Here is a 24,072-nt window from a genome sequence, read left to right as displayed (position 1 = left end):
ATATGGTGATACATAACCATAAATCGACCTTATCAAAACCTATGATTGTATAATACATAAGAAGCTCGTGACATTTGGTGAATGGATATTAATTCTAACTTTTTGGTTACTGAAGATTACCATTTCGTACCATAAAAGGATTACTGAAAACTACCATTTCGTACCAAATTATGTTAACTGTAAACTACCATTTCGTACCAAATAATGATAACCGTGAACTACCATTTCGTACCAAATAAGGAAACTGTAAACTACTATCTCGTACCATATAAGGATAACTGTAAACTACCATTTCGTACCATATAAGGATAACTGTAAACTACCATTTCGTACCATACAATGATAACTGTCAACTACCATGTCGTACCATAAAATGATAACTGTAAACTACCATTTAGTACCATAAGGATAACGGAAAACTACCAATTCGTCCCAATTATGAATTTGTATTGCCTCTTTTCGAACCAATTACTGTGTTGCATGTCGTCCTATCTAGAAATAATTTCTATCCAGTTCTGGATTTTTTCCCTCTTGTTGGAATGTCAGACGGGTCCGTCTAAATTGTTTATATTTCCTCATAGTTATCATTGTACAGATTGCTGTATCAGCATTATTCTATATATGGTACGATATGGTGAAACCATGAACTTAGTATAGACTTATAAATATCTATTGTATACTATCAGAGACCTATATACTAGTATATAGGTCTCTGATACTATATAAGTCTTTTGTGAATTTAAAACTAGTACAAAATAGCCGTACAATACACGCAATAGTCATCGGTCAATGACATAACTCAGTCCTTACTGGATAGAAGATCAGTTGTGCGCCTTTTCGTCGGGAATGGTTGACTGATCTAATGTGCGTCTTGTCGTCTTTAGGACTCACACAACTAAATAATTTACTATATGTTATTACTAGTGACTCCATCCCTTTATTCACGCGTTTGAAGTTCAAATGATGTGAAATTTATATCAAATTAAAGTTTGATTTTTTTTTCTATCGGATAGATATTGTTATTATATAGGTGGAATGGTATATAAGAAGAGCACACGGGTACTCGAAAGACAGTAACCCCGACATTTACCATACACTATAATTAGGGAACCCCCACCTGGGGAATTCCCGCCTTTTTACACCTCAAATCATTACGGCATTCTATTTTCAGTAGGAGTGTTTATTTTTGATTTTCCAAACCTCAAGACCCTACTCTTTATTCTCGTATATAGAAAGTACCCATTTCATATGTTATTTACTCAGGAAAACAGCTACAAACCTAAGAAACACATTTTCCTCAGGGACTTGGTTCAGGTTAAACACCAGCTGATTGGCTGATTTAGTTGTGCGAGTCCTCAAAGGTTGCCAGATCTAGTGTGCGCCTTTTAATCTCGCACTTTAATGGTAATCTTTTTTTCTGATTCTGTATTGCGGCCATTACCATGTAATGTAGATAGTATGGAGAGTCACTGTATTCCTGTGTACTGGCTTCCTATTTTGTGTGTTCAATGTCGAATCTAACTAATTAGGCTTATTAGTTGACTTACAATTATTTTCCTGTTCTCTTTTAAAATCCGTAGCCAGTCTATATGGATGTTTCTGTCCCAACTCATCTTTTTGAGGCATTTTGAAATTAATGTTGTATCAGGATAATGCAGTCGATAAAAATGACGCCCCAGAAAATCGGAAACGGAAGAAAACTGGCCATCTAAAATATAATCACCAAAACAAATATGGCAGTCTTCATGACACTATGCTCATGTGCTCACCGTTTAGTTGATTCTAAGCAACATGCGACAAGATTAAGTATTAGTAAAAATGTCAGTTGTTTCCCAAATTCATATTTGTCACCCGGTCTGTCAAAACCATTTCTTCTCTTTAATACAAAACACGAATGGTGGAATTAGAATCCGGTAAGTCTGAAGGTCGTCAGGTTGAGAGGTACGTACTTCAAGAAAAATCGAGACAGGGCCGACTTTGCATTGGATTTAATATCAGTCATTGTTACGACGGCATGTTTAATAAAGTTCTGGTTTTTAAAGTAACAAATAACGTGTTCTTTTCCTTTCCTTTCCGCCCTCCCTCTCACGTCCCTCGGCATTTGTAAGCATTTCAAAGATCAAGATCAATTAAAGGCGACACTAAGTTACAGACATCGAGGATTTATTATCCGGACCATAACCTTTATAAAACGTCTGTTATTAGATTCCGAAAGTTCTAGGTTTTGAGGGTGTTGTAAAACAATTGGATCATGGAACGCTAATTATTCCTGGAATACATTTATATAATTGTAAAAGATTATATCTTGAAGTAAATAAATAATTATCAGGGCAAGCAGAAGAGCTCTACATTTATGCTCCAAGTGATCTGATTTATAATGCAGCTTCAGCCATTGAGTGGAATTTGCATACAAATTTGACTAACTAAAACATTGAAACGGCTATTCAACTACTTTGGACAAATCTAGACATGTTTCTACATCAATTTTATATTTGTGACCAATTGTAAAACTTACTGCATTTAATTCGATTGAAGATGACATATTTTAAATCAATTGTGAAATCACCTTTTATTTTGAAAAAACATTTGCCGAAAAACAACAGAAAAATACTGACATAATAATGAAAACAAAAACATACCAGGTATGAGCCAAAAAAAATACAAAACAGATTGGCATGTATAGAGGCCATTGAAAAGAGGAGAATAAAATCTAAAGACATTCACCTGTCGGGATAGTTACTGCCAAAGTTTGGTGTCGGCTAGTGTCTGAGGAAGTCCGGACTAGTCATTGTAACGTGACCTATACTCTCCACTTATAGACTATTCCAGATAAGATTCCTCTTTATCAAAGTCTTTGCCTCCTAAGACAACCAATTCCAGTTTCTTTGGGTCCAAGGAAGTTTAAGTAACTCACAGTCTCCTAGATCGTTACACTTGGTAAACCACCGGCACCAATCTGTAATAGCAGGGAGTTATGGTAAATATTCTGATCACACGCCGGACAGACATCCTACCACTAGATCAATGGGAGTTCCTGGTAGTTATGGTAAATATCCTGATCACACGCCGGACAGACATCCTACCACTAGATCAAAGGGAAGTTCCTGGTAGTTATGGTAAATATTCTGATCACACGCCGGACAGACATCCTACCACTAGATCAATGGGAGTTCCTGGTAGTTATGGAAAATATTCTGATCACACGCCGGACAGACATCCTACCACTAGATCAAGGGGAGTTCCTGGTAGTTATGGTAAATATCCTGATCACACGCCGGACAGACATCCTACCACTAGATCAAGGGAAGTTCCGGGTAGCTAACATATAGTACTCTCCACTTCAATGAGTTCCAGACTTGTCATAGGATCGAGATGCATGTGATCACAATACACAACATAGATTAGGTTCGACTGAATGTTTTGTGCTGGGGCAGTACCAGGGTTAAACATGAACTCCAGTGTCCTTGGAGAGAGATGTTTCCATGTCTTCTCACACAAACACCCTTCTCCTGTCATGGGAGACAAAATCTCATTTGATTAGAAAAATGTCTTCCCTGGATAATATACACGTAAAACCATAACCATGGGATGGAGTGCTATAAAGTTAATAAATATATTTTATTTACTTATTTTCGAGGTCACATGGGTCAAAGATGTTAAAAATCTTTTAAGAATCTTTTCTGAAATTCCAGATAACCCAGTCATGTTATTATCCAAATGTCCCCAGATCTCCCCAAATACACCCAAAACGCGTACTTTGTGGCAGGTCCTCTCGTTGTAGCTCGTGGCTACACACTGAAACTCATACGACAGGCTTGTCACATGTTATCTTAGACATTTGTGTGCACAGAGGGGCATCACGTGATCTGAAGATACGAATTCAAAATGGTGGTCTCCAGTGTAGAAAGCATAAAATGAGGTAAGACACTGAAAATACTCATTACATAGGCTTTTCATTGTAGCGAGCATATGATATACTCTAATCTAGACATATCCATACCTCATGTGTTCTGGAACAGTTCGTAGTTTTCCGTAACATTCTGACCAAAATTTTGAATCGAATTCGTCAGTGGAATCCTTTCGATTCGAAATTTTGGTCAGAAATATGGATAACTACAAACTGTACCAGCACACATGAGGTATGGATATGTCGAGATTATAGTATAGAATATGCTCGCTACAATAAAAAAAACCTATGTAATGAGTATTTTCAATATCTTACCTCATTTTATGTTTTCTGCACTAGCGGCCGCCATTTTGAATTCGTATCTTCTGACCACGTGATTCCCCACCTTCCCAGTTCACTTTTCCATTATAATCAGTACCCCGAATGTGAAGATAGAACATAATCGTTTATAACTACTTATCTACTAAACACAGCTCTAAACAAACACAAATATTAGACATACATTATACTATAAAGTTTTATTCTGATTAATGATGAGATCCTTAACGTCTAATTCCACGAAAATTGAGGAGAAAACTTGGAACAGTCCAACACACCAAATAATTGTTTATCATATACCTCATAATGATACTTTTTAAGACTTTGATCAAAGTTAAACAATCTCAGAGAGAAAAGATCAAAGAGTATCCAAGTAAAGTTTGACTATTAAATTAAAAATGGCGTCAAAGCGGAAAGCCTTATAATCAGTTCTGATGAATGTTATGTAAAAATAAGAATAACAAGAAAAATATCTTTAAAAAAGGTAAACGGCACAGTTTTAATGCTGGTGGTTATAATGTAAAACTGCTGGTGAAATAAATCAACGATATACAGTAATGTAATGCGTTTCAGCACGGATAACAGAATTATATCAGTTTGAATCATTTTTTAATCAGGAATATAATTTTATCAATGTATCATTTGAAAAGATTCATCCACTTATTCAGCTTGCATTCAATCTAAACTTTGTTTCGTTTTTAACTGCATATCTGCAATTTGCATTTACCGCTACATTGACCAATCACATACTTCATCTTGACCAGTAACGCCATCTGTCGCGTCATATCCGGGACAAAAGAATAAAAAAAAAAAAAAAATACAGCAGACGATTGCTTTATGGAGGTAAGGTATTTTAGATAATTGGATTTTGATTGTTAGCTACGGTCATTAGAGTAGTACAAGGGAGATAACTCTGTGTGCAAGTTATAATTACGACTGCTAAGGGGAGTAACTCTGGCGTACTTAAAATGTCTATCATTCAGATCTAGTCATACATTGTGTATAAATCAAAATTAGATACTTTAGGTTCTAAGATACACTTTTAGATTTTTTTTCACCAAGAAACCGCGGCGGCCGGAGTTCGATTCCCTGATCGGTCGTGAAGAGATACGTACGGAGTCACCTGCTCGGTCACGTGGTTTTCTCTGGGTACCCAGATTATCTATCCAAGTTGTTGTACCTTACTTGGTATTTGCTTTAAAATACTATTATCTTCACGTTGAGTAGACTGGCCACCAGCCCTCGAGTTTTCGTTAAGAGTTGGTCAGCTGAATTTTAATATTATATTATCTCCCCTTGTTTGAGACTTAGAATCGGACTTGTTCAAGAGAACAAAATCATAAAGTTCATTTTATCTATAATTTCAATATTCCAGAGACAGCGGACCAATCTACATGCTGAGTAGTCCTAAGGTTTCTGATGTTTTATCGAATTTTTAAAACAATAAAAACAAAAATCATAAACCTTCGCTTTACATGTTCAGACGTGGATCGACTTTGCCTTGGAAAGTTTATCATTTATTTTGTGCGAGTTACTTCCCTTGAGTCTTCGTTTTATTATCATGTGATGATTGTGTTCAATAATGTAATTGGATGACTGGCGAATGCAGACGACCCTTCTCCTCTTGAATTCAGAGTATAATACATATATTCATATACATGCCAGAGTTGTTGTTTTTTAAATAAGAATCGCCAAGTCAAATTTGAACTTCCACAGGCAAAGTTCCGCATAGTTAGCCATCCCCCACAAGCACGAGACACTCTTGGTAAAACCCGCATAGTTGAAAACACTCTTGGTAAATCCTGAACAAGTGAACTCTCTTTCAAAAAATTGTTCCCGACTTGGCGAAGTCCAGCTTATTTGAAAACAGCCTGTCAAAATCAAGTTTAGTTAAATATGGTGGCATGGATCTGTCATCACATAACGAGATAATTTTGTCATTATAGCGAGACAATTATACCATATAGCGAGATAATAAAACCGACATAGCGAGATAAAACAACCGACATAGCGAGATAATTTAATGCGTTTACGAAGTCGCTATCTCGACATCTCGCCGCATTAGACGCTACTACTGACATGATTTTTTTTTCTTGTCAACGTCACGTGACCCCCATTCGGAAGTTCAGCGCGAATGGAGTTCACGTGACGTTGACAAGAAAGAAATCTATGTCAGTAGTAGCATCTAATGCAGCGAGATATCGAGATAGCGACTTCATAAACGCATTAAATATCTCGCTATGTCGGTTGTTTTATCTCGCTATGTCGTTTTATTATCTCGCTATATGGTATATTTATCTCGCTATGTTGACAAAATTGTCTCGTTATGTGATGGCAGATCTATGCCACCATAGTTAAAACCCTCCCGCAAAGTCCTGCCCAGTTGAAAGCGTCCTAGTGAAAACCTGTTTAGTTGAAGCCACATGGAAAAAAAAGTACTATATAAATAAGACCATCTTAGCAAAGTCCTACATACTTGAACTGTGATTATTTTATTACAATTTTCATGAGGCACTTATTCCCCGTCAGAACAACCCCTTCTTCCTTTACTTTCTGAATTCCCCGTCAGAACAACCCCTCCTTCCTTTACTTTCTGTAAATTGTTACCGTAATTCCCCGTCAGAACAACCCCTCCTTCCTTTACTTTCTGTAAATTGTTACAGTTATTCCCCGTCAGAACAACCCCTCCTTCCTTTACTTTCTGTAAATTGTTACAGTTATTCCCCGTCAGAACAACCCCTCCTTTCTTTACTTTCTGAATTCCCCGTCAGAACAACCCCTCATTTCTTTACTTTCTGTAAATTGTTACAGTTATTCCCCGTCAGAACAACCCCTCCTTTCTTTACTTTCTGAATTCCCCGTCAGAACAACCCCTCCTTCCTTTACTTTCTGTAAATTGTTACAGTTATTCCCCGTCAGAACAACCCCTCCTTCCATTGCTAACACAGTGCTTCCTGAGACACGTTGAGAATGTGTTACTTTCAATGTGTCAGTGTGACAGAGTTTTCGGGAATATTCTTCTTCTTGGGTTGAATGGGGAGGTAAACTTAGCTATCTCTCTTCATATGACTTTTTTAAGGGGAATTGTTATCACTGTTCTTAGGTTTGTGGGAAATACTGCCCATAATTCTTGTACACTAGGTTTACGGCAGTGTTAAGGGAATGGAATTGGTCATTTTCAATTTTTGGCGGCAACTTACAAATTTTCGCACTTCGATTCCTACCAAAAGTGCTCGGATTTATGGGGAATCAGAGGAATCAGATCACTCACACAATGTTGGTCAAGCATAGTATTGTGAGTGCTCTGTCTTTGTGTATGTGTGTGTCTCGCTCTGTCTTTGTCTCTCTCTCTCTCTCTCTCTCTCTCTCTCTCTCTCTCGAGAGAGAGATTCGTTGTCTGTATGAGGTTAGAGGAGAGGGGGGAGAGGTGAGTGAGAGATAGAGAGAGAGAGAGAGAGGAGAGAGAGAGAGCGAGAGGAGAGAAAGAGAGAGGGGAGGGAGAGAGAGAGAGAGAGAGAGAGAGAGAGAGAGAGAAGAGAGAGGAAAAAAGAGAGAGAGAAGAGAGAGAGAGGGAAAAAAGAGAAGAGAGAGAGCGAGAGAGAGAGAGAGAGAGAGAGAGAGAGAGGGGAAGCGAGAGAGAGAGAGAGAGAGATAGCAGAGAGATAGAGAAGATATATATAGCGTAGATCTCCTCCTGGATCTCTCCTCTCTCTCTCTCTCGCTCTCTCTCTCTCTCTCTCTCTCTCTCTCTCTCTCTCTCTCTCCCTCTCTCCCTCTCTCTCTCTCTCTCTCTCTCTCTCTCTCTCTCCACTATAATCATACATTATCGCTAATATATACGTCCAGCTGTCCTTCAATAAAAGAAAAGTTAGAAATACAAAAGTGATATCTTTAAACACTTTAAAAATCGGTAATACCATACCCCAGTTTGTTTATTTTACAGCTAAAACACCTTAAAGATCCAGATGTCATATTTAAAGACTCTACCGACACTCTTCACGACAGAGTCACGTAGACGCTTGAATGTGTTTACATATTCCTTTGTGCGGCTACTTAAAAGAAAATCGGGAGATTGAGACTGGGATATTTGATCTAACATGATCCTGACGATTGGTGTGTGTCTCGTCGACGATGTTAATATGAAGTTGACACAGGTCTTTGAGAGATTCGTTCGCTCTTTGATGTTATACACGGCCAATGCCCGGTAATCCCTCCGTCAATTATCGTACAAACGGAATCCCCGTAAGCTTCTTTACGGAAGGGTTGTCCGTACCGCAGTCCGTGTCGTGTAAACAAACAGCATGACTGTTATATATATATATATATAAGCCACTGACCTTCCGCACCAAGGCCTGGGCTCGAATCCATCCTGAGTATATGCAGTTTCAACAATTACAATTAGACGAAAGCATTACACGTTATACAAGTTCCGTTATGGATCAATTAAACCAGGGTTTGTTTTTTGTTTTTCTGGTTTTATCTTCTCGTGAACAGGCCTTCAAGGTCATTTGGGGCTGGATCTCCTTGTAGTAGTCGGTGACTACCTCACGGAACAACATACGGGAGGCCCGTCGCATGGCATCCAGATCAAGGTAAAACGCCTTGTCCAATGACATACCCACACCACAGAATAGACCGGCCCGTTCCTCATCTTCCCGAGAAACCCAAACCGACACGGGTAGGGGGTGTCGAACCACACACCTCAGATCTTCACACGAGGTTACGTTGCCGACGATCAAACCGACTGAGCTAATGCGTCCCTTCACATATGGACCAGAGACCTAGATCTATCCTATTATCAGGTCTCTGAATGGAATCATTTAACTCAAATCAACATTCACAACATTCTAACTGTGATCGCCTAGAGACCAAAAGTCACCTAAAATAGATATATAGAGGCTATTGTCTGCGTTCTGTTGGCGTTAGTTAGTTACTGGTTTATCGCTTGTATGACTCACCCCATTACTAGATTTCGTCTCACCGACTATAGTCAGTGTTCTATCAGCTTTAGTTAGTTACAGGTTTACCGCCTACACGACTCCGCCTATTGCTAGATTTCATGTCAGTGTTCTGTCGGCTTTAGCTAGTTACAGGTTTACCGCCTACACGACTCCGCCTATTGCTAGATTTCGTCTCACCGACTATAGTCAGTGTTCTATCAGCTTTAGCTAGTTACAGGTTTACCGCCTACACGACTCCGCCCAATGCTAGATTTCATGTCAGTGTTCTGTCGGCTTTAGCTAGTTACAGGTTTACCGCCTACACGACTCCGCCCAATGCTAGATTTCATGTCAGTGTTCTGTCGGCGTATCAGGTATAAGTGTGAGCTCCCGTTGTTTGTTTTGTTTGTTTATTTGTTTGTTTATTTTTTCGATGACAATAGAGCAAGGCTAAAGTATGAACAGACATCTAAGTACGACACACATGTATCCGACAGTTTCGATTCGTTTCTTTTGTAGATTCCTATATTTGTCGACACCATTGACATTCATACATATGTCTCTGTCCAGCTCGTTTTCCTTACCTACATGTACATAAAGTAAACTAAGGATGTCCATGTACGTTTATAATCTCGAAAAAAAACCACTTTTAGGTAAGATTTAAATATTTTAGGTAATGTTTGAAGTCCAGACTACAAATGATGGATAATTCTTCAATTACTCAACGAAAAAAATGACGACCAAGAAATCCTTCAGTCATTATACTATAAATGTCCGTCAACAGTATAGAATAGCATAGGACATTGGCCTAATTTGCATAAATTACGTAATTGGGAACATCTGAAGGATTTGTGTATTTGATGTTTCTCTGTAGATGTTGTGTATTGTGTTAAAGGGGGAAATTGTTTATTTGATACTATTTAAGTTTGTTTACGGTTGGAATATTAAGTAACATTCCTATGGCTGGGGTGATTTTGTGTCCTTTTTGAAATAAACTACAAATTATGTTTACAAGCATGATTATCTTAAAACATATTAATAAAATATCTGTTGATTAAGGCGATAAAAAAGTTAAACAATGATACAATATGGATCTATTAAGTTATTGGCATTTCAATAATTGGGTTCGAACCCGGGACTTCCGGCGTTCTAGTCTTATACTCAACCGATCGACCCAACTCAGAAGATATTTCCGGCTAGTAAACAGAATTGTAAATATTATTGTAAAATTACAAACAAGGCAGTAAAATATTTTACTAAAATCAAGCATCAGGTCCAGTCTCATTAAAAACCTTTATAAAAAATGTGTGTGATTATAATGTTAAAGAATAAGGCTACACATTAATTATTCGACACCAGCCGACAGCGTGCACAGCGTATGTCATAGTATACATGTTAATTACATGACGCCCACGGTACACGTTTGTAGAATTAACACCAATTAATGAAAAAAACGTCCTCAAAATGATTGCTTATTAGACCGGAAATTACGAACCAAATATGGTATGATAGAATTTCTTATGTATTCAATTAGGTATCTATCACTTTATAAAACAAAGAAACTAAAAAGAGCAGCTCAAATATATTTACATTTGCTCCGCATTTCCCCATTAACCGGGGCCGCGGTGGCCGAGTGGTTAAGGTGTCCCGACACTTTAACACTAGCCCTCCACCATTGGGTTGCGAGTTCGAAACCTACGTGGGACAGTTGCCAGGTACTGACCGTAGGCCGGTGGTTTTTCTCCGGGTACTCCGGCTATCCTCCACCTCCAAAACCTGGCACGTCCTTAAATGATCCTGGCTGTTAATAGGACGTTAAACAAAAACAAACCAAACCAAATCCCCATTAACCTAATGCTAAGAACACCCAGTGCTAGTCTATAAGAACCAGTGGGTCATGTGACATTAAAAAAGGCGGGATGTTTTGGTGTTTTTTTTTCCAAAGGTGACGAAAATGTTCAGACAATGTAAATGTAAGTATTGAACAGTGGTTTTAATGTTGTTATAGTCGATATGGCAGCAAGATGTATATGGTTGGCAAATGTAGCAAGGGAACCCAGTAGTTCATTGCTTTAGTAACATTTGGTATTGTATACAATGTATAGCCTTATCTTGTTTTCAATTGTCATAATTACTCATTGTCCTCATTGTCCGAGAGAAGTACCGGTGAAGAACTCTGAATGTCCAACGGGCTAAACAGAACAATAGTCTATTGTTTAATTAACACTTTACTTACACATCCACAGTGAATTCCGACTCTATGCTCAGGGTCCAAACCAGCATTTGAAATACTTTCGCCAAAATTTTCGCCAAAACAACAAAAACAAATTTGATATATTGTTAATTTTTTTTATTTTGTCGTCAATAGATTTTTTTCCACCAGTGATAGCACTAAACTTCATATATGTATATAAACAGTCGGCCCTCGTTTTGTCGAATCAACATTGATCATAAAAAAACTGTTAACAAGGGGATGTAGTAAATGGGTTATTACAGATGTCGAGATATAAGGGAATTTACAATTTGAGATAGATGAGATTTTATGGAAACAGAGATGAATGGAATATAACACGATATAAGAAATTGAACAGATATCGAGTTAAAAGGAATAAAGAAAGAAAGTATAATTTTTTTTTATATTTTACATTTGTTCAAAGACGACGATATAGCAGTTCAAATTTCGAGATAAAAGTATCTCAGATATTGGGTAAAAGCACTATACACCTATTGAGATAACACGATACCAAAAATCGAGATATAGGGTTTGCAATAATTCTTGAGATCAATGATATTCCACAAATATCGAGATAAAGGGTTTAATTGTTCCTTGTGTCACACATGATGTATTTGAGATCGTTATAACGAAGGCTGACTGTTTATACAGACAAATATACATAATAGATTTAAAATTAAAATAAATAAAAACAAAAATCTCCGAACTTGTCAATCAATTTTCAAGTAATATCCAGCACAATTCAAAATAATACAACTCAATTAATATGAAAATGAAAACAAAATTACTATGGTCTTTTGAAAATAAAGCCAAGCACTGTTTTAATAATTAGATATTTTCATTGAAAGAACAAAAATAAATTTATGCAAGCACTTGAACTAATATCACAGTTCTATTAATCTCCAGTACAAATCAGTTCGGAGAAAAATCACCAGATATATCGACATTTTCGTCCATAATATCAGAATCGTCATCTAAACCATCTACATCAACATCCTCATCGTCACTATCGACAGCGCATGCGTCCTCGCTCGAATCGATTGATGATTGTTTCAGTTTTTTGTTTTCGTGTGTTTTCACGTGTTTACTTAAATGATCACTGCGCATGAATCTCTTTCCGCATTCTGGACAGCCGAACCGCTTTTCTCCAGTATGCGTCCGCAAATGACGCTGTAGTTCATCGGATCGCGTAAAACTCTTCCCACAGAACAACCAATTACACACAAATGGCCTCTCCCCCGAATGCCAGCGGAGATGAGCTTTCAGATGCGACGTTTTCCCGTACACCTTTCCACAACCCGGAATGTGACAAATGTGTTGTTTCTTTTTTGCGGGATTGTCAGAGTTTTTCGAATTTTGACAATTTGGACATCTGCAACGCCTGCATCGTCGAGTTGGCGTTATCGCTGATTTCATTCCATGCATGACAGAGGCGATATGGGCGTGGTACTGAAGATCGGTCACGCCCCCTGTCTGCTGTGCATACAGAAAGTGGGAGTGGATCTCTGGTTTAACATCCGGCGGAACCGGTGTAGTGCTAGTTTGCACACTCCACCAAGGGATGTCCGCCTCTGAAGCTGGTGCGGGGGATAATTGTTTCGGGGTGTTACATTGCTGCTGCACCAGAGACACTGGAGGTGAGATTGGGGGATTCCCCATGGAGGGAGGTAGCGACATTGTGGACGGTGTTGGTAGAAACTGTCTTCCGGTCGCTATGACGTTTTGTTGGAGAAGTCGCGCTTGATGGAGTTCAAAGTTAAACTGTTCACATTGTAACTGGTCCTGTTGTCTTGCCTGCATAGCTAGTTCCTGTTGTTGGCGCATGTGCTGTAGCGGATGAAGAGGCGTTCGTAAAGATGAAGACATTATTTCCTGGATGTGTACTTCCGGTGATGGCCGCCATGCTGGATGAGGAAGACTAGGAGTTGGTCTATGTACTTCCGGTGCACATAATCTAAGAAAGTTTCCAGGAGTTACGTCCGGCACATTTCTCATAGATATCTTCATATTCATGCCCGCCATTGTCGTATGCTGCAACGACAAAAATAAAACTTGGAATAAATACTTGCTTTCTCAAAATACATATTATATATACTACATATATTGTTTTTAATTCTTACATTATCATTCTCAAAATAAATTATGAGGTGTCAGTAAAGTCCAATCATAATTCACTGACAAAAATAATACATATACATGTAATAGGATCGGATACAAATTAAGGACGGCCTCTCCTGGTCGTGAAATACACGTGTACCGTGAGTGCATGATTTTTGGAGGTTGCGGTATGTTCATGCATGTCTCTTTGTGAGAGCACGAAACTGATGCGGAATTCATAGTGCTACCTCACTGGAACATACTGCCGAAGTTATCCAGCAGGACACCCCACCCGGTAGCATTATACTGACAACGGCGAACCAATCGCCCCACTCCCAAACTGCTAAGTGCCGAGAAGGACAACCAATCACCTTTTTATAGACTTTGGTATGTTTGTCTGAATTTGTCAACGATTGTTGTACACCTTTCAAGTATGTCATCAGTTGTTGTGTACTTTTCAATTTGTCATCCATTATTGTGTGTCTTTCGTATGTGTCACCAATTGTTGCCAAAGAACATTAATGATAATGTACAGGAGGGTTGTGGACCTGTAATCTACTCTATTACACTCTTTTTCATATAACCATCGAAAATCAGCATTAAATGTATAATATACAATGCAATCATATCTTTGAGAACAAATGAATATATTTCATACCTTAGCATTTAGGATATGTAAGTTAATTTTAGGTGGCACTTCTCCTTTGCTCTAACGCGCCTTTATATATAGGTAAGTATTTTCTACTTATGCACACACTTAAATCCCTCTCCGGACGGTTAATATGGGGAACTAAATCCGGATTATGCCCCTTTAATTCGTAAGTATACACTTCAGAACTTGTCGACGTCAAAAGTGTTGAATTCGAATACAGTGCTTTAATACAGTGATTTTCCACAAATAGTAATAATTAATTGTCTTTTTACCAAAGTACGTTTAAAACTAAAATTCAGTTTAGTACACATGTATACTGAATCATAAGGTATTGAAATATATATTATTGCTAACAAATTTGGGTTATTTATACTTATTTCATGTTAATGTGATAGTATAGATCAAAGGCAGATGGTCGACATAATATAAGCTTATATAAGTACATTATAGAGAGGGATGAGTAAGGTAAACGGGGGCCTTAAGATGTACCATATATTGACAAGGGGGTTATAATAACCGTTTACTTTATATAAATAACAGACGTTATATAAAAGTTTTACTTTATCTAAACAAGGGACGTTATATAAAAGTTTTACTTTATCTGAACTAGGTTCAAAGGGACGTTATATAAAAGTTTTACTTTATCTAACCAACAGACGTTATATAAAAGTTTTACTTTATCTAAACTAGGGTCATAAAGAAGGGATGTTATATAAAAGTGTTACTTTATCTAATAACAGACGTTATATAAAAGTTTTACTTTATCTAAACAAGGGACGTTATATAAAAGTGTTACTCCATCTAAACTAGTGTCATAAAGAAGGGACGTTATATAAAAGTTTTACTTTATCTAAACAAGGGACGTTATATATTTTTTTTACTTTATCTAAACTAGATTCATAAAGAAGGGACGTTATATAAAAAAATTTAATTGATCTAAACAAGGGATATTATAAAAACGTTTTTATTTATCTAAACAAGGGTTATAATAATCAAGGGGCGTTATATCAGCGTTTTACTTTATATAAACAAATGTCATAAACAAGAGACGTTTTACTTTATAGAAACAAAGGACGATATATAAAATCTTTACTATATATAAACAAGTGGTATGGTATCAAGACTGTATCGTAATTTATTGCTCACAAATGAGGAGGTAAATCATATATATTATCGAGGTTTTATTGAGGAGTATTATTTTATATATAAATTAGGGATGACACAACGAAAGGTTAGTTATACATTAACTGGAGAGTTCGATAAGTGATGACTCGTATTAAATAGAATATCTCGTGACGAATTGAATTAAACAATTATGATGTTATTACATTCAAATACTACAGAATCGTGTTTTCATGTTAGTTTTTACATACAAAGGTTGACATTTCACACCAAAAATGCAGCTTTATCAATTATCATTTAATCATCTTTCAATCATTAATATTGAAACTTTTAACCAACATCTAAGATTATTTCTTTGATTGTTAATAAAAGTTCCCTTTAAGTTAATCCCAATGATGCACAAATATCAAATAATTTATATTTTTAGAGATACTTCATATTTTTATCTTTATGACGATGTATTAATAATATTGACTTATTTGTAAGCAATATAAATAACACTTTGTAAGATATAGTTCCTATTAAATAAGTAATAAGTGATCAATGTTTCTTTAGACTTAGCCCTATATTATATAAGTAAGATAATAAATGATTTGTTAGACTTGGTTCTTTATCATAAAAGTAAGATAATACATGATTTGTAAGACTAAGTTGTATATTGTATAAGTAAGATAATAAATGATTTGTAAGCCTAAGTTCTATATTATATAAGGAAGATAATAAATGATTTGTAAGACTTAGTTCTATATTATATAAGTAAGATAATAAATGATTTGTTAGACTAAGTCAAAATTATAAAAAAAAAATAAGATAATATAATGATTTGAAAGACTTAGTACTATATTATATAAGTAAGATAATAAAATTATTTGAAAGACTTAGTTCCATAAGATAAATTCTTTTTACGGTTAGTACCAACATATAGATACAAATATACCACCCTTGATTCCCTCACACGAAAGCTGTCAGATGACAATACTCCATTAACATTGTTTTAACGTTAATAAGCAACCTTATCACAAAATATAATGATTAGCCACAATGACAACCAGATTATGATAACATACCTGGATAGCTTTGTACCGAGAGATAGGTAGAGGCAGGCAGGTAGGTAGGTAGTTAGGTAGGTAGTTAGGTAGGTAGGTAGGCAGATTAATACCACATATTGCTACTAAAGCATTCCCTTCTGTTGCCATACATATCTATATCAGACTGTTTCAGGCGAGAAATGCCCACGTTTATATTCCGACTATGTCTCACCTGACAAAACTAAAAAAAAAGGTGCCTAAAGCCAGAATGAACTCCCGCCTCCCCATCCTTTATAGCACTACACCTAATTAGCAGGACATGTGGTCAGTAGGGTTTAAGGTGTCTGACTGACCAGTACCGTTAAAACCCCCGGGGGACGGGCCGGACGATATGACAAGTGCCTAATCGCATACATAAACTTCCTATATGTTTACCCGCCTTACCCCGTGGCTAACAGGACAGTTAGATAGATAGGCAACTTGGCTAAATACGTACCATCTCCCAGATTTTACCTGTACTCTGAATCATGTAATTATATTTATCACAGGTGTTAGCGTCAGGTTACAAGTATCGCTTTGAAGATTTGTTAAATTACTTGGTTAGTAAACCTTTGACACAATGACTCATTGGTCGTATGTATACCTGGGACCCAGGTAGGAGATAGATGTGACCCCAAATAACCCTGGTTAATATTTCCTTCTGTGGGCTGCTTTATTTGCATACAACACATATATCTAATAAAATGATATTTGAATGCATTCTTTGTTTCATTACATGCTGTGCTTGATTACATCTGATAAAATTTCATAGCATATATCCTTAATGTTTCATTATAAAAGTCGTTCGCTTCTAACTTGTAAATAATAGGCACACCTAAAGCAAACCCGTGTGGTAAATAACGCTATAAATATCACTATATTTATCTTGAACGTTTTTTAAAAACACATCTATTTCACGACCTTTCATGCCATTTTCCATTCAAGAACCATTGTTTGCTTCATGGAATTCAGGTAGATCATCAGTGTGTACAATATTACCAACATTAGCATTAGTATACTTACCCATTTCTTACTGAAGATATTATTCTATAATGTATCCCTACTATCGTTTAATTCAATTCGATCTAAATGTTTATTGCTCAATTTATGATTAAGTAATTTGCTGGCAATACTTATATGAATATTCATAATGGTTCAACAATATCAGTAGTGTTAGATTATACTGGCTACCAGCCCACTCTCTGATGACTGTTTAATGTTCCAGTAGAAATGGGTCCATCTCGTAAACAGTTTTATTATATTGCTTCAGAAATACTTGGCTATATGCAAAGCCTTATATGAAATTTACCTAAAATCTTAATTGTGAATATTATCAGACTTATTAATAAATTATCAGGAAGAGAGTTTTAAGATAAGTTTTGACTTAAAACTTTTCACAGGATGTTTGATCTTGACTTCATATCAATTAGATTAGTCTGTATATGGCTAAAGCTTAAAAAATTGGAGACAAGGTCTTTTACATAAAAACGAAGAAATGAAGAAATAAGAGAAATGTAATGGTTTGATTTTATCAAAATATTTTCTCACCAGGATGATATGAAAACCATTGAAACATTTTTGCGTGGATCAATATGCAGTTATTGGGTGAACACAAATAAATGTCAAATTATACATTAAGGTTTTTCCAAAGCACCAAAATAAACCAGATAATGATTATGTTAACCTTATATGTATCAAATATACAATTTGGATTTTGGACATCAGATTTTTATCAATGATAATATTGACGCTAATGATCTTTTGTATAATTAAAACAATATTGTTATGACGTATATTTATATTTAAAGTATGAAATGTATGATTGTCTGAATATTAATTTTTACTATAGCATCTATTTTTTATTGATATTGACGCTAATGATCTTTTGTATAATTAAATCAATACTATTATGACGTATATTTATATTTAAAGTATGAAATGTATGACTGTCTTAATATTAATTTTGAGCATCTATTTTTTTTATTGATATTGACGCTAATGACCTTTTGTATAATTAAATCAATAAATGGTGTTATGACGTCATTAACATTGTTTATCTTTGACAGATGTACTTTATGCTGCCATCAACAGTTCCACACAGATGTCCCACCCTGCTGAAATCGTGTTGTAATATATCTCCTCCACACAGGTGAGCCAGCTTTGATACAGATACCCTAAACAATGCGATACGTTTTGCTTGTAGGTCAATTGAAATATAACAATAGAAAAACCCCACATATAAATATACAAACACATAAATGTTGACGCATAAAACGTTTTCAAGTCTGATTATGTTACATATCTACGAGTGTGGCCATCTTGTCCTGCTGAAGAGAGGAACATAATATCTGCTTTGCTACGTTTTAATGGCCCGGAACATATACGTTGATTTGAAATAATGACGCTTTAAGTTTTACGAAAATTTTCAACCATTCATCGACTCCCAGACCACCGGAGAGGTACACTGCTACAGTGTAGTATTGGGTTGTTAGAGGGTACGGATCGATGGACATCCCCTCCTCTCTATTATCATTAGGTATTGGTCGTTTTTGGGTCGATAAGGTCCTGCCCTAACAGGGTTAGTTTGTCATGGGTCGGAAGGTTCTCCGCCCCTAATGATATACTGATAATCTACTATTGAATTAACACGGTAATTCGTAGTTCTGATTCATAAAAGAATGGTTAGATTTATCAAACAGGAATAAGCTGTTTTTTTCGTTAATAGATATTAATATTTTTATTTTAAAATATGTTCAGGTTTTGCCTGACACTGGGTTGTCTTACTTTCAATGTTTGTTAATCTTTCGAGAACAATATGAGGGAGACAATAGAAACACTGTAGTACAATGATATGTACAACCTCTTGTCTCTGTTTACGGATTCCTATCAATTAAATTACCAGCCCACCAACTAAGAACTTTCTGTGAACAAATTGGTCATACGGGGATATCGAATGGACCAATTAACAATCTTAAACAACAAACAAATAAAACTACACAGGACCCTGTATGTCCATACGCCTATTTTAAACACAATCTTGTACTGAAACAATCACTGAATATGGGCCATTATCAGGCTGATCACGTAGGCCACCAAAGAAGGTCTACACTTAATTGATATTAATTATACTAATCAATTGATGATTCACAAAGCAATAATAAACAATCTGGTCAATTATTTGATTTCCCTGGTGTTTGTTTACAGGTAAATACAGAGATAACTTAGTATATGGTGTGTCTTATATTGTCCCAATATTAGGATATATTATAACCTATTGAGAAATCTGACAGCAAATACCTACTTAAGGATATATCCTACATCTTTAAAGAAATCTGACAGCAAATATTTACTTAAGGATACATCATAACCTATTGAGAAATATAACAGCAAATATATACTTAAGAATATATTATAACCTATTGAGAAATATAACAGCAAATATCTTCTTAAGGATATATCATAACCTATTGAGAAATCTGACAGCAAATACCTACTTAAGGATATATCCTACCTTTTTTAGAAACCTGACAGCACATATCTACTTAAGGATAGTTAATATTTTTTTCAGAAATCTTTAAATTCTTTCAAACATTTTAGCTTTAAAAATTTTAGAAATAGAAAAAATGACGTTTCGCAGTATTAATCAAACAGTCTCCCACTAGTTTTCTCCCTTGAATTCGCCCAATCAATAAATTAAGCGAATATACCATAAAATTTCGAAAATTTGTAAGTTATATCGATGTCAAAGGATGAAGGATAGATCCTAATCGTTCATACATATTTGCTGTTACATATCTTAAAATAGATTTGATGTAAAACAGATATTAGCTGTGAGATTGCTAAACATGTAGGATATGTCCCTTAATAAGATATATGCTGTAAGATTTCCAAAAAAATATGATGTCTCCCTAAGTAGAGATATATGCTGTCAGATATCTTAAAAGATAGGATGTATTCTTAAGTAGATATTTTCTGTAAGATATCTTAAAAGATAGGATGTATTCTTAAGTAGATATTTTCTGTAAGATATCTTAAAAGATAGGATGTATTCTTAAGTAGATATTTTTTGTAAGATATCTTAAAAGATAGGATGTATTCTTAAGTAGATATTTTCTGTAAGATATCTTAAAAGATAGGATGTATTCTTAAGTAGATAATTGCCGAAAATAATTAAGTAGATATTTTGAGAATGTATAAAATCTCTCTTTCACACTCATTTTCTACTGACTAATTAAACATTTAACAATAAAATGTAGCATTCCTTGGGACAGTCTTAGAACCAACACCGTATCTTACTAAAGTCCCAGATAACGATCGATTGTACTGATTCGAATCACTGTAATGATTTCCGGTGAATCAGGGCCACCAAGGGTTGAAGCGTATTAACTTCCATGCCGATGATATGGACTCCCATAGATGGTCCATAAATCAGACGAAACACAACACGATTAGCTATTATCTAATGATAGGATGTCAAGATACCCTATATAACATTCGAATTGGAATCCAAAATGTGAGATGATGAATTATATTAAAAACTTAATTCAGGAAATCCTGTGAATTCACTTTAAACCAAACACTCCAAAGAATCATGCAATAAGCACAGAAGCGAATATTGAAAAGAAAGCAAAAAGAAACGTATTCATGCATAGGAAAGTTATTTTCAATTAAAGTTTTATTTTAAATTACATATGAACATTCCCATTAATTATGAACATTCCCATTAAGTATGAACATTCCCATTAATGAACATTCCCATTAATTATGAACATTCCCATTAATGAACATTCCCATTAATGAACATTCCCATTAAGTATGAACATTCCCATTAAGTATGAACATTCCCATTAATTATAAACATTCCCATTAAGTATGAACATTCCCATTAATGAACATTCCCAGTAATTATGAACATTTCCATTAATTATAAACATTCCCATTAATGAACATTCCCATTAATGAACATTCCCAGTAATTATGAACATTTCCATTAATTATAAACATTCCCATTAATTATGAACGTTCCCATTAATTATGAACATTCCCATTAAGTATGAACATTCCCATTAATGAACATTCCCATTAATTATGAACATTCCCATTAATTATGAACATTCCCATTAATTTGATACTTTTTTCATAATATCAAGACGTTATCAAGCAGCTTTGTTTACTCATTCACAAGGTACGTGAATATTGATTCCAATGTTATATGTAAACAATAAGGTAATTAACAATCCCAATTTGATTGGTCAATAATGATTTGATTTGTATTTAATATCGTAAAGAGCTCATGGAAACTACTATTTTATTGTTAAAATTGATTATTGATAAAGCAAATGTTTGACTGATCGAAAGTTTCCTTCTGCAGAATAAAGGAAATCCTTCACCGGACGAAAGTTTTTCATTATATACAATGCAAAGCGAATGTTTCACTTCATTTAAGTCTATTTCACTAAAGAAAGTATAAAGTATATTACGTGTAATGCTTGGTCAAAGTCTAATAAGGATACATAGTATAGACAGTTTACTTGGTAAGTGTGATTTTTATAGAATATAAAGTGGAATTGCGCGGTGTGTAAAAAGTTTCACAGATATCGAGTATTAAGTGGGTATTTTACATTGTTTAAAATGTTTCACACATATAGAGCATCATGTGGGTATTAATATATATTGTAAAGTGAGTATTTTATTTGTGTAAAAAGTTTCACAAATATCAAGAACAAAATAGGTATTTTACATTGAGTAAAAGGTTTCACAGATATCGAGTATTAATATTGCGGTTTTTAAAGAACAAAGTAGATTACTTATCGAATAAAAGCCTCGTAGTTTAGAGAGTATAACGTTTTAATCAAATATTTCACTGGGTGAAAGTTCATCAGGGCATAGGAACATAAAGCTAATATTATAAAGCGAATGTTTCACTGGTTGAAAGTTCATCAGGGCATTTCACAAGGTGAAAGTTTCACAGTGCATAAGAATATAAAGCTAATATTATAAAACGAATATTTCACTGGGTGAAAGTTTCACAGTGCATAAGAATATGAAGCTAATATTATAAAAATTATAAAAAACGAAAACTTTACTGGGTGAAAGTTTCACAGCAATTAAACATATATAATAATTATATAGATTATAAAACATGACATATAATTATTTCATGTCTTGTAGAATATCCTTGTAGTCCGCCTACGGAAGGTGAGAGATTTACAACCAGTGAGCATTACCAATTGAATATGAATTGTAGTGATAGGGTATTTACCTCAAATGTATCACACAGCTCTGCTTAGTGACAGGGTATTATGGGATGGAGACGGGGGAGGGTTGGGGTTGTAAAGTGAACATCACTCTATAGGACCATTTTCAGCATCAAATACAATCAAGGTATGGATATTATGTGAACGTAATTGACACTTACTTTTAAATAACATTACAATGGAGAATTGTTGGTTATCGGTCAGTGTGTGAGTAAAAATTAGAACACATAAAAATATGCATAAGGAAGTTAGAATGAATCATAGCGAATATCATTTATAAAACCAACAACTTTAACATTCTTGCCACTGATACCAATTATTAAAAAGTCGTTTAATAGGTTTTAGTTATTAATTTTAATCTTTGAGCACCCATCATTTATTTTCCATTAAAATAAAATAGCCGAATTGTACATGCAGAATATGTTTAACATTCAAACGAAATATAAACGTAGTAGAGTGTAGCAGGTAAACAGAAAATGACAGACAAAAACTGCAATTTAGGAGACACCAAACCAAATGGAAGGCAAGCACAGCGACAACGTAGAGGACACCAAACCAAAAGGAAGGTAAGACAGCGACGACAGAGAGGACACCAAACCAAAAGGAAGGCCAGTACAGCGACGACAGAGGACACCAAAACACACAGGAGAAAACAAAATGGAAAAGCGACAAAACCAACAAGGAAGAAAGCATATGACAGACAAAAACAGCAATGAAGGAGAAAACAAAATGAAAGAGAACACAAATTAAGGAACACATATGACGACTTACCGGATGAAAGTGTATTGGACGAGGAGCCGCTATAGCCGTTGCCATGTTGAGGAGTAGTAGACAGTCAGATTTCTTGTTTTAAACATCCGATCTCTCACGGTGGTCCAACAGGAGCTGCAAGGCTGCACTTCCAAACACACTTTTTTGTCGCCTGGCGTGAAAAAGCCCTGAGAACACTCCTCAGTGCGGTTAGTAAAATCCGTCAACTACGATAAATTCACTGAGAAGTGTTAAGTCGAACACAGATCTCCACCCTTCGCTGTTAAAGTTCTTTATAAAGTTAACATTTTTCTTGAGAAGATTCCGATTTCTATCCCATACTGAAACCTCTTTGGAATTACCGCCCGCCAATCGCGTCAGTTTGCCGTGCCTTTGAAGTTCGCCGCTAACCAATTGGAATCAATAGAAGGGTAGTTTAAAAGGAAATTAAATCCATTCACTCCACGTAGTTCTAAAGGTTGGTTTGTTGACAGAGATAATAGTAGCGATTATGTGTTGGTATTAGCTGGGTTGTGGAGGGCGGGAAAGTAATCGTCTTGCAGGGAGTTTATACACACAAATAATTGGATTTAAAACATCAAAGGGGCATACCGACACGGTGTACAGGTGATTCGAGTAGATAGTCACGTGACACAAGATCAGTATAAATCGCGTCTTTGTAGTTAGGAATGCCTTTGTGGGGTAGTTAGTGGTCTTAGCAGAAACGAT

The 24,072-nt window shown here is 35.5% G+C and overlaps 1 protein-coding gene across 2 annotated transcripts; it reads right to left on the bottom strand.

Moving 5' to 3' along the window:
• Nucleotides 1–11,493: 11,493 nt before the first annotated feature.
• Nucleotides 11,494–23,808, bottom strand: LOC117317887 (transcription factor Sp5-like). Of its 2 annotated transcripts, none has more exons than XM_033872856.1 (2): nt 23,365–23,808; nt 11,494–13,429 (listed from the first exon to the last, which is right to left on the bottom strand). In XM_033872856.1, exons 1-2 carry the CDS (start codon nt 23,407–23,409, stop codon nt 12,311–12,313), a joined length of 1,164 nt encoding a protein of 387 aa, XP_033728747.1. In that variant the 5' UTR covers nt 23,410–23,808; the 3' UTR covers nt 11,494–12,310. The 2 variants fall into 2 exon arrangements, with proteins under 2 accessions (XP_033728747.1, XP_033728746.1); XM_033872855.1 differs by lacking the exon at nt 23,365–23,808 and adding an exon at nt 16,337–16,502.
• Nucleotides 23,809–24,072: the final 264 nt, after the last annotated feature.

The sequence above is a fragment of the Pecten maximus genome, chromosome 19 (genome assembly GCF_902652985.1).
Source record: "Pecten maximus chromosome 19, xPecMax1.1, whole genome shotgun sequence".
Lineage (NCBI taxonomy): Eukaryota > Metazoa > Mollusca > Bivalvia > Pectinida > Pectinidae > Pecten > Pecten maximus.
The sequence above is the reverse complement of the archived record's forward strand: the minus strand, read 5'-3'. Positions and strand labels throughout refer to the sequence as shown.

Bases quoted from the DNA above. Each gene is read 5' to 3' on its own strand.
- LOC117317887 (XM_033872855.1), bottom strand. From the start codon at position 16,465: ATGGCAACAGAAGGGAATGCTTTAGTAGCAATATGTGGTATTAATCTG. The intron at 13,430-16,336 runs GTATGTTATCAT...TTGTCGTTGCAG, and splicing joins CTCGGTACAAAGCTATCCAG to CATACGACAATGGCGGGCAT.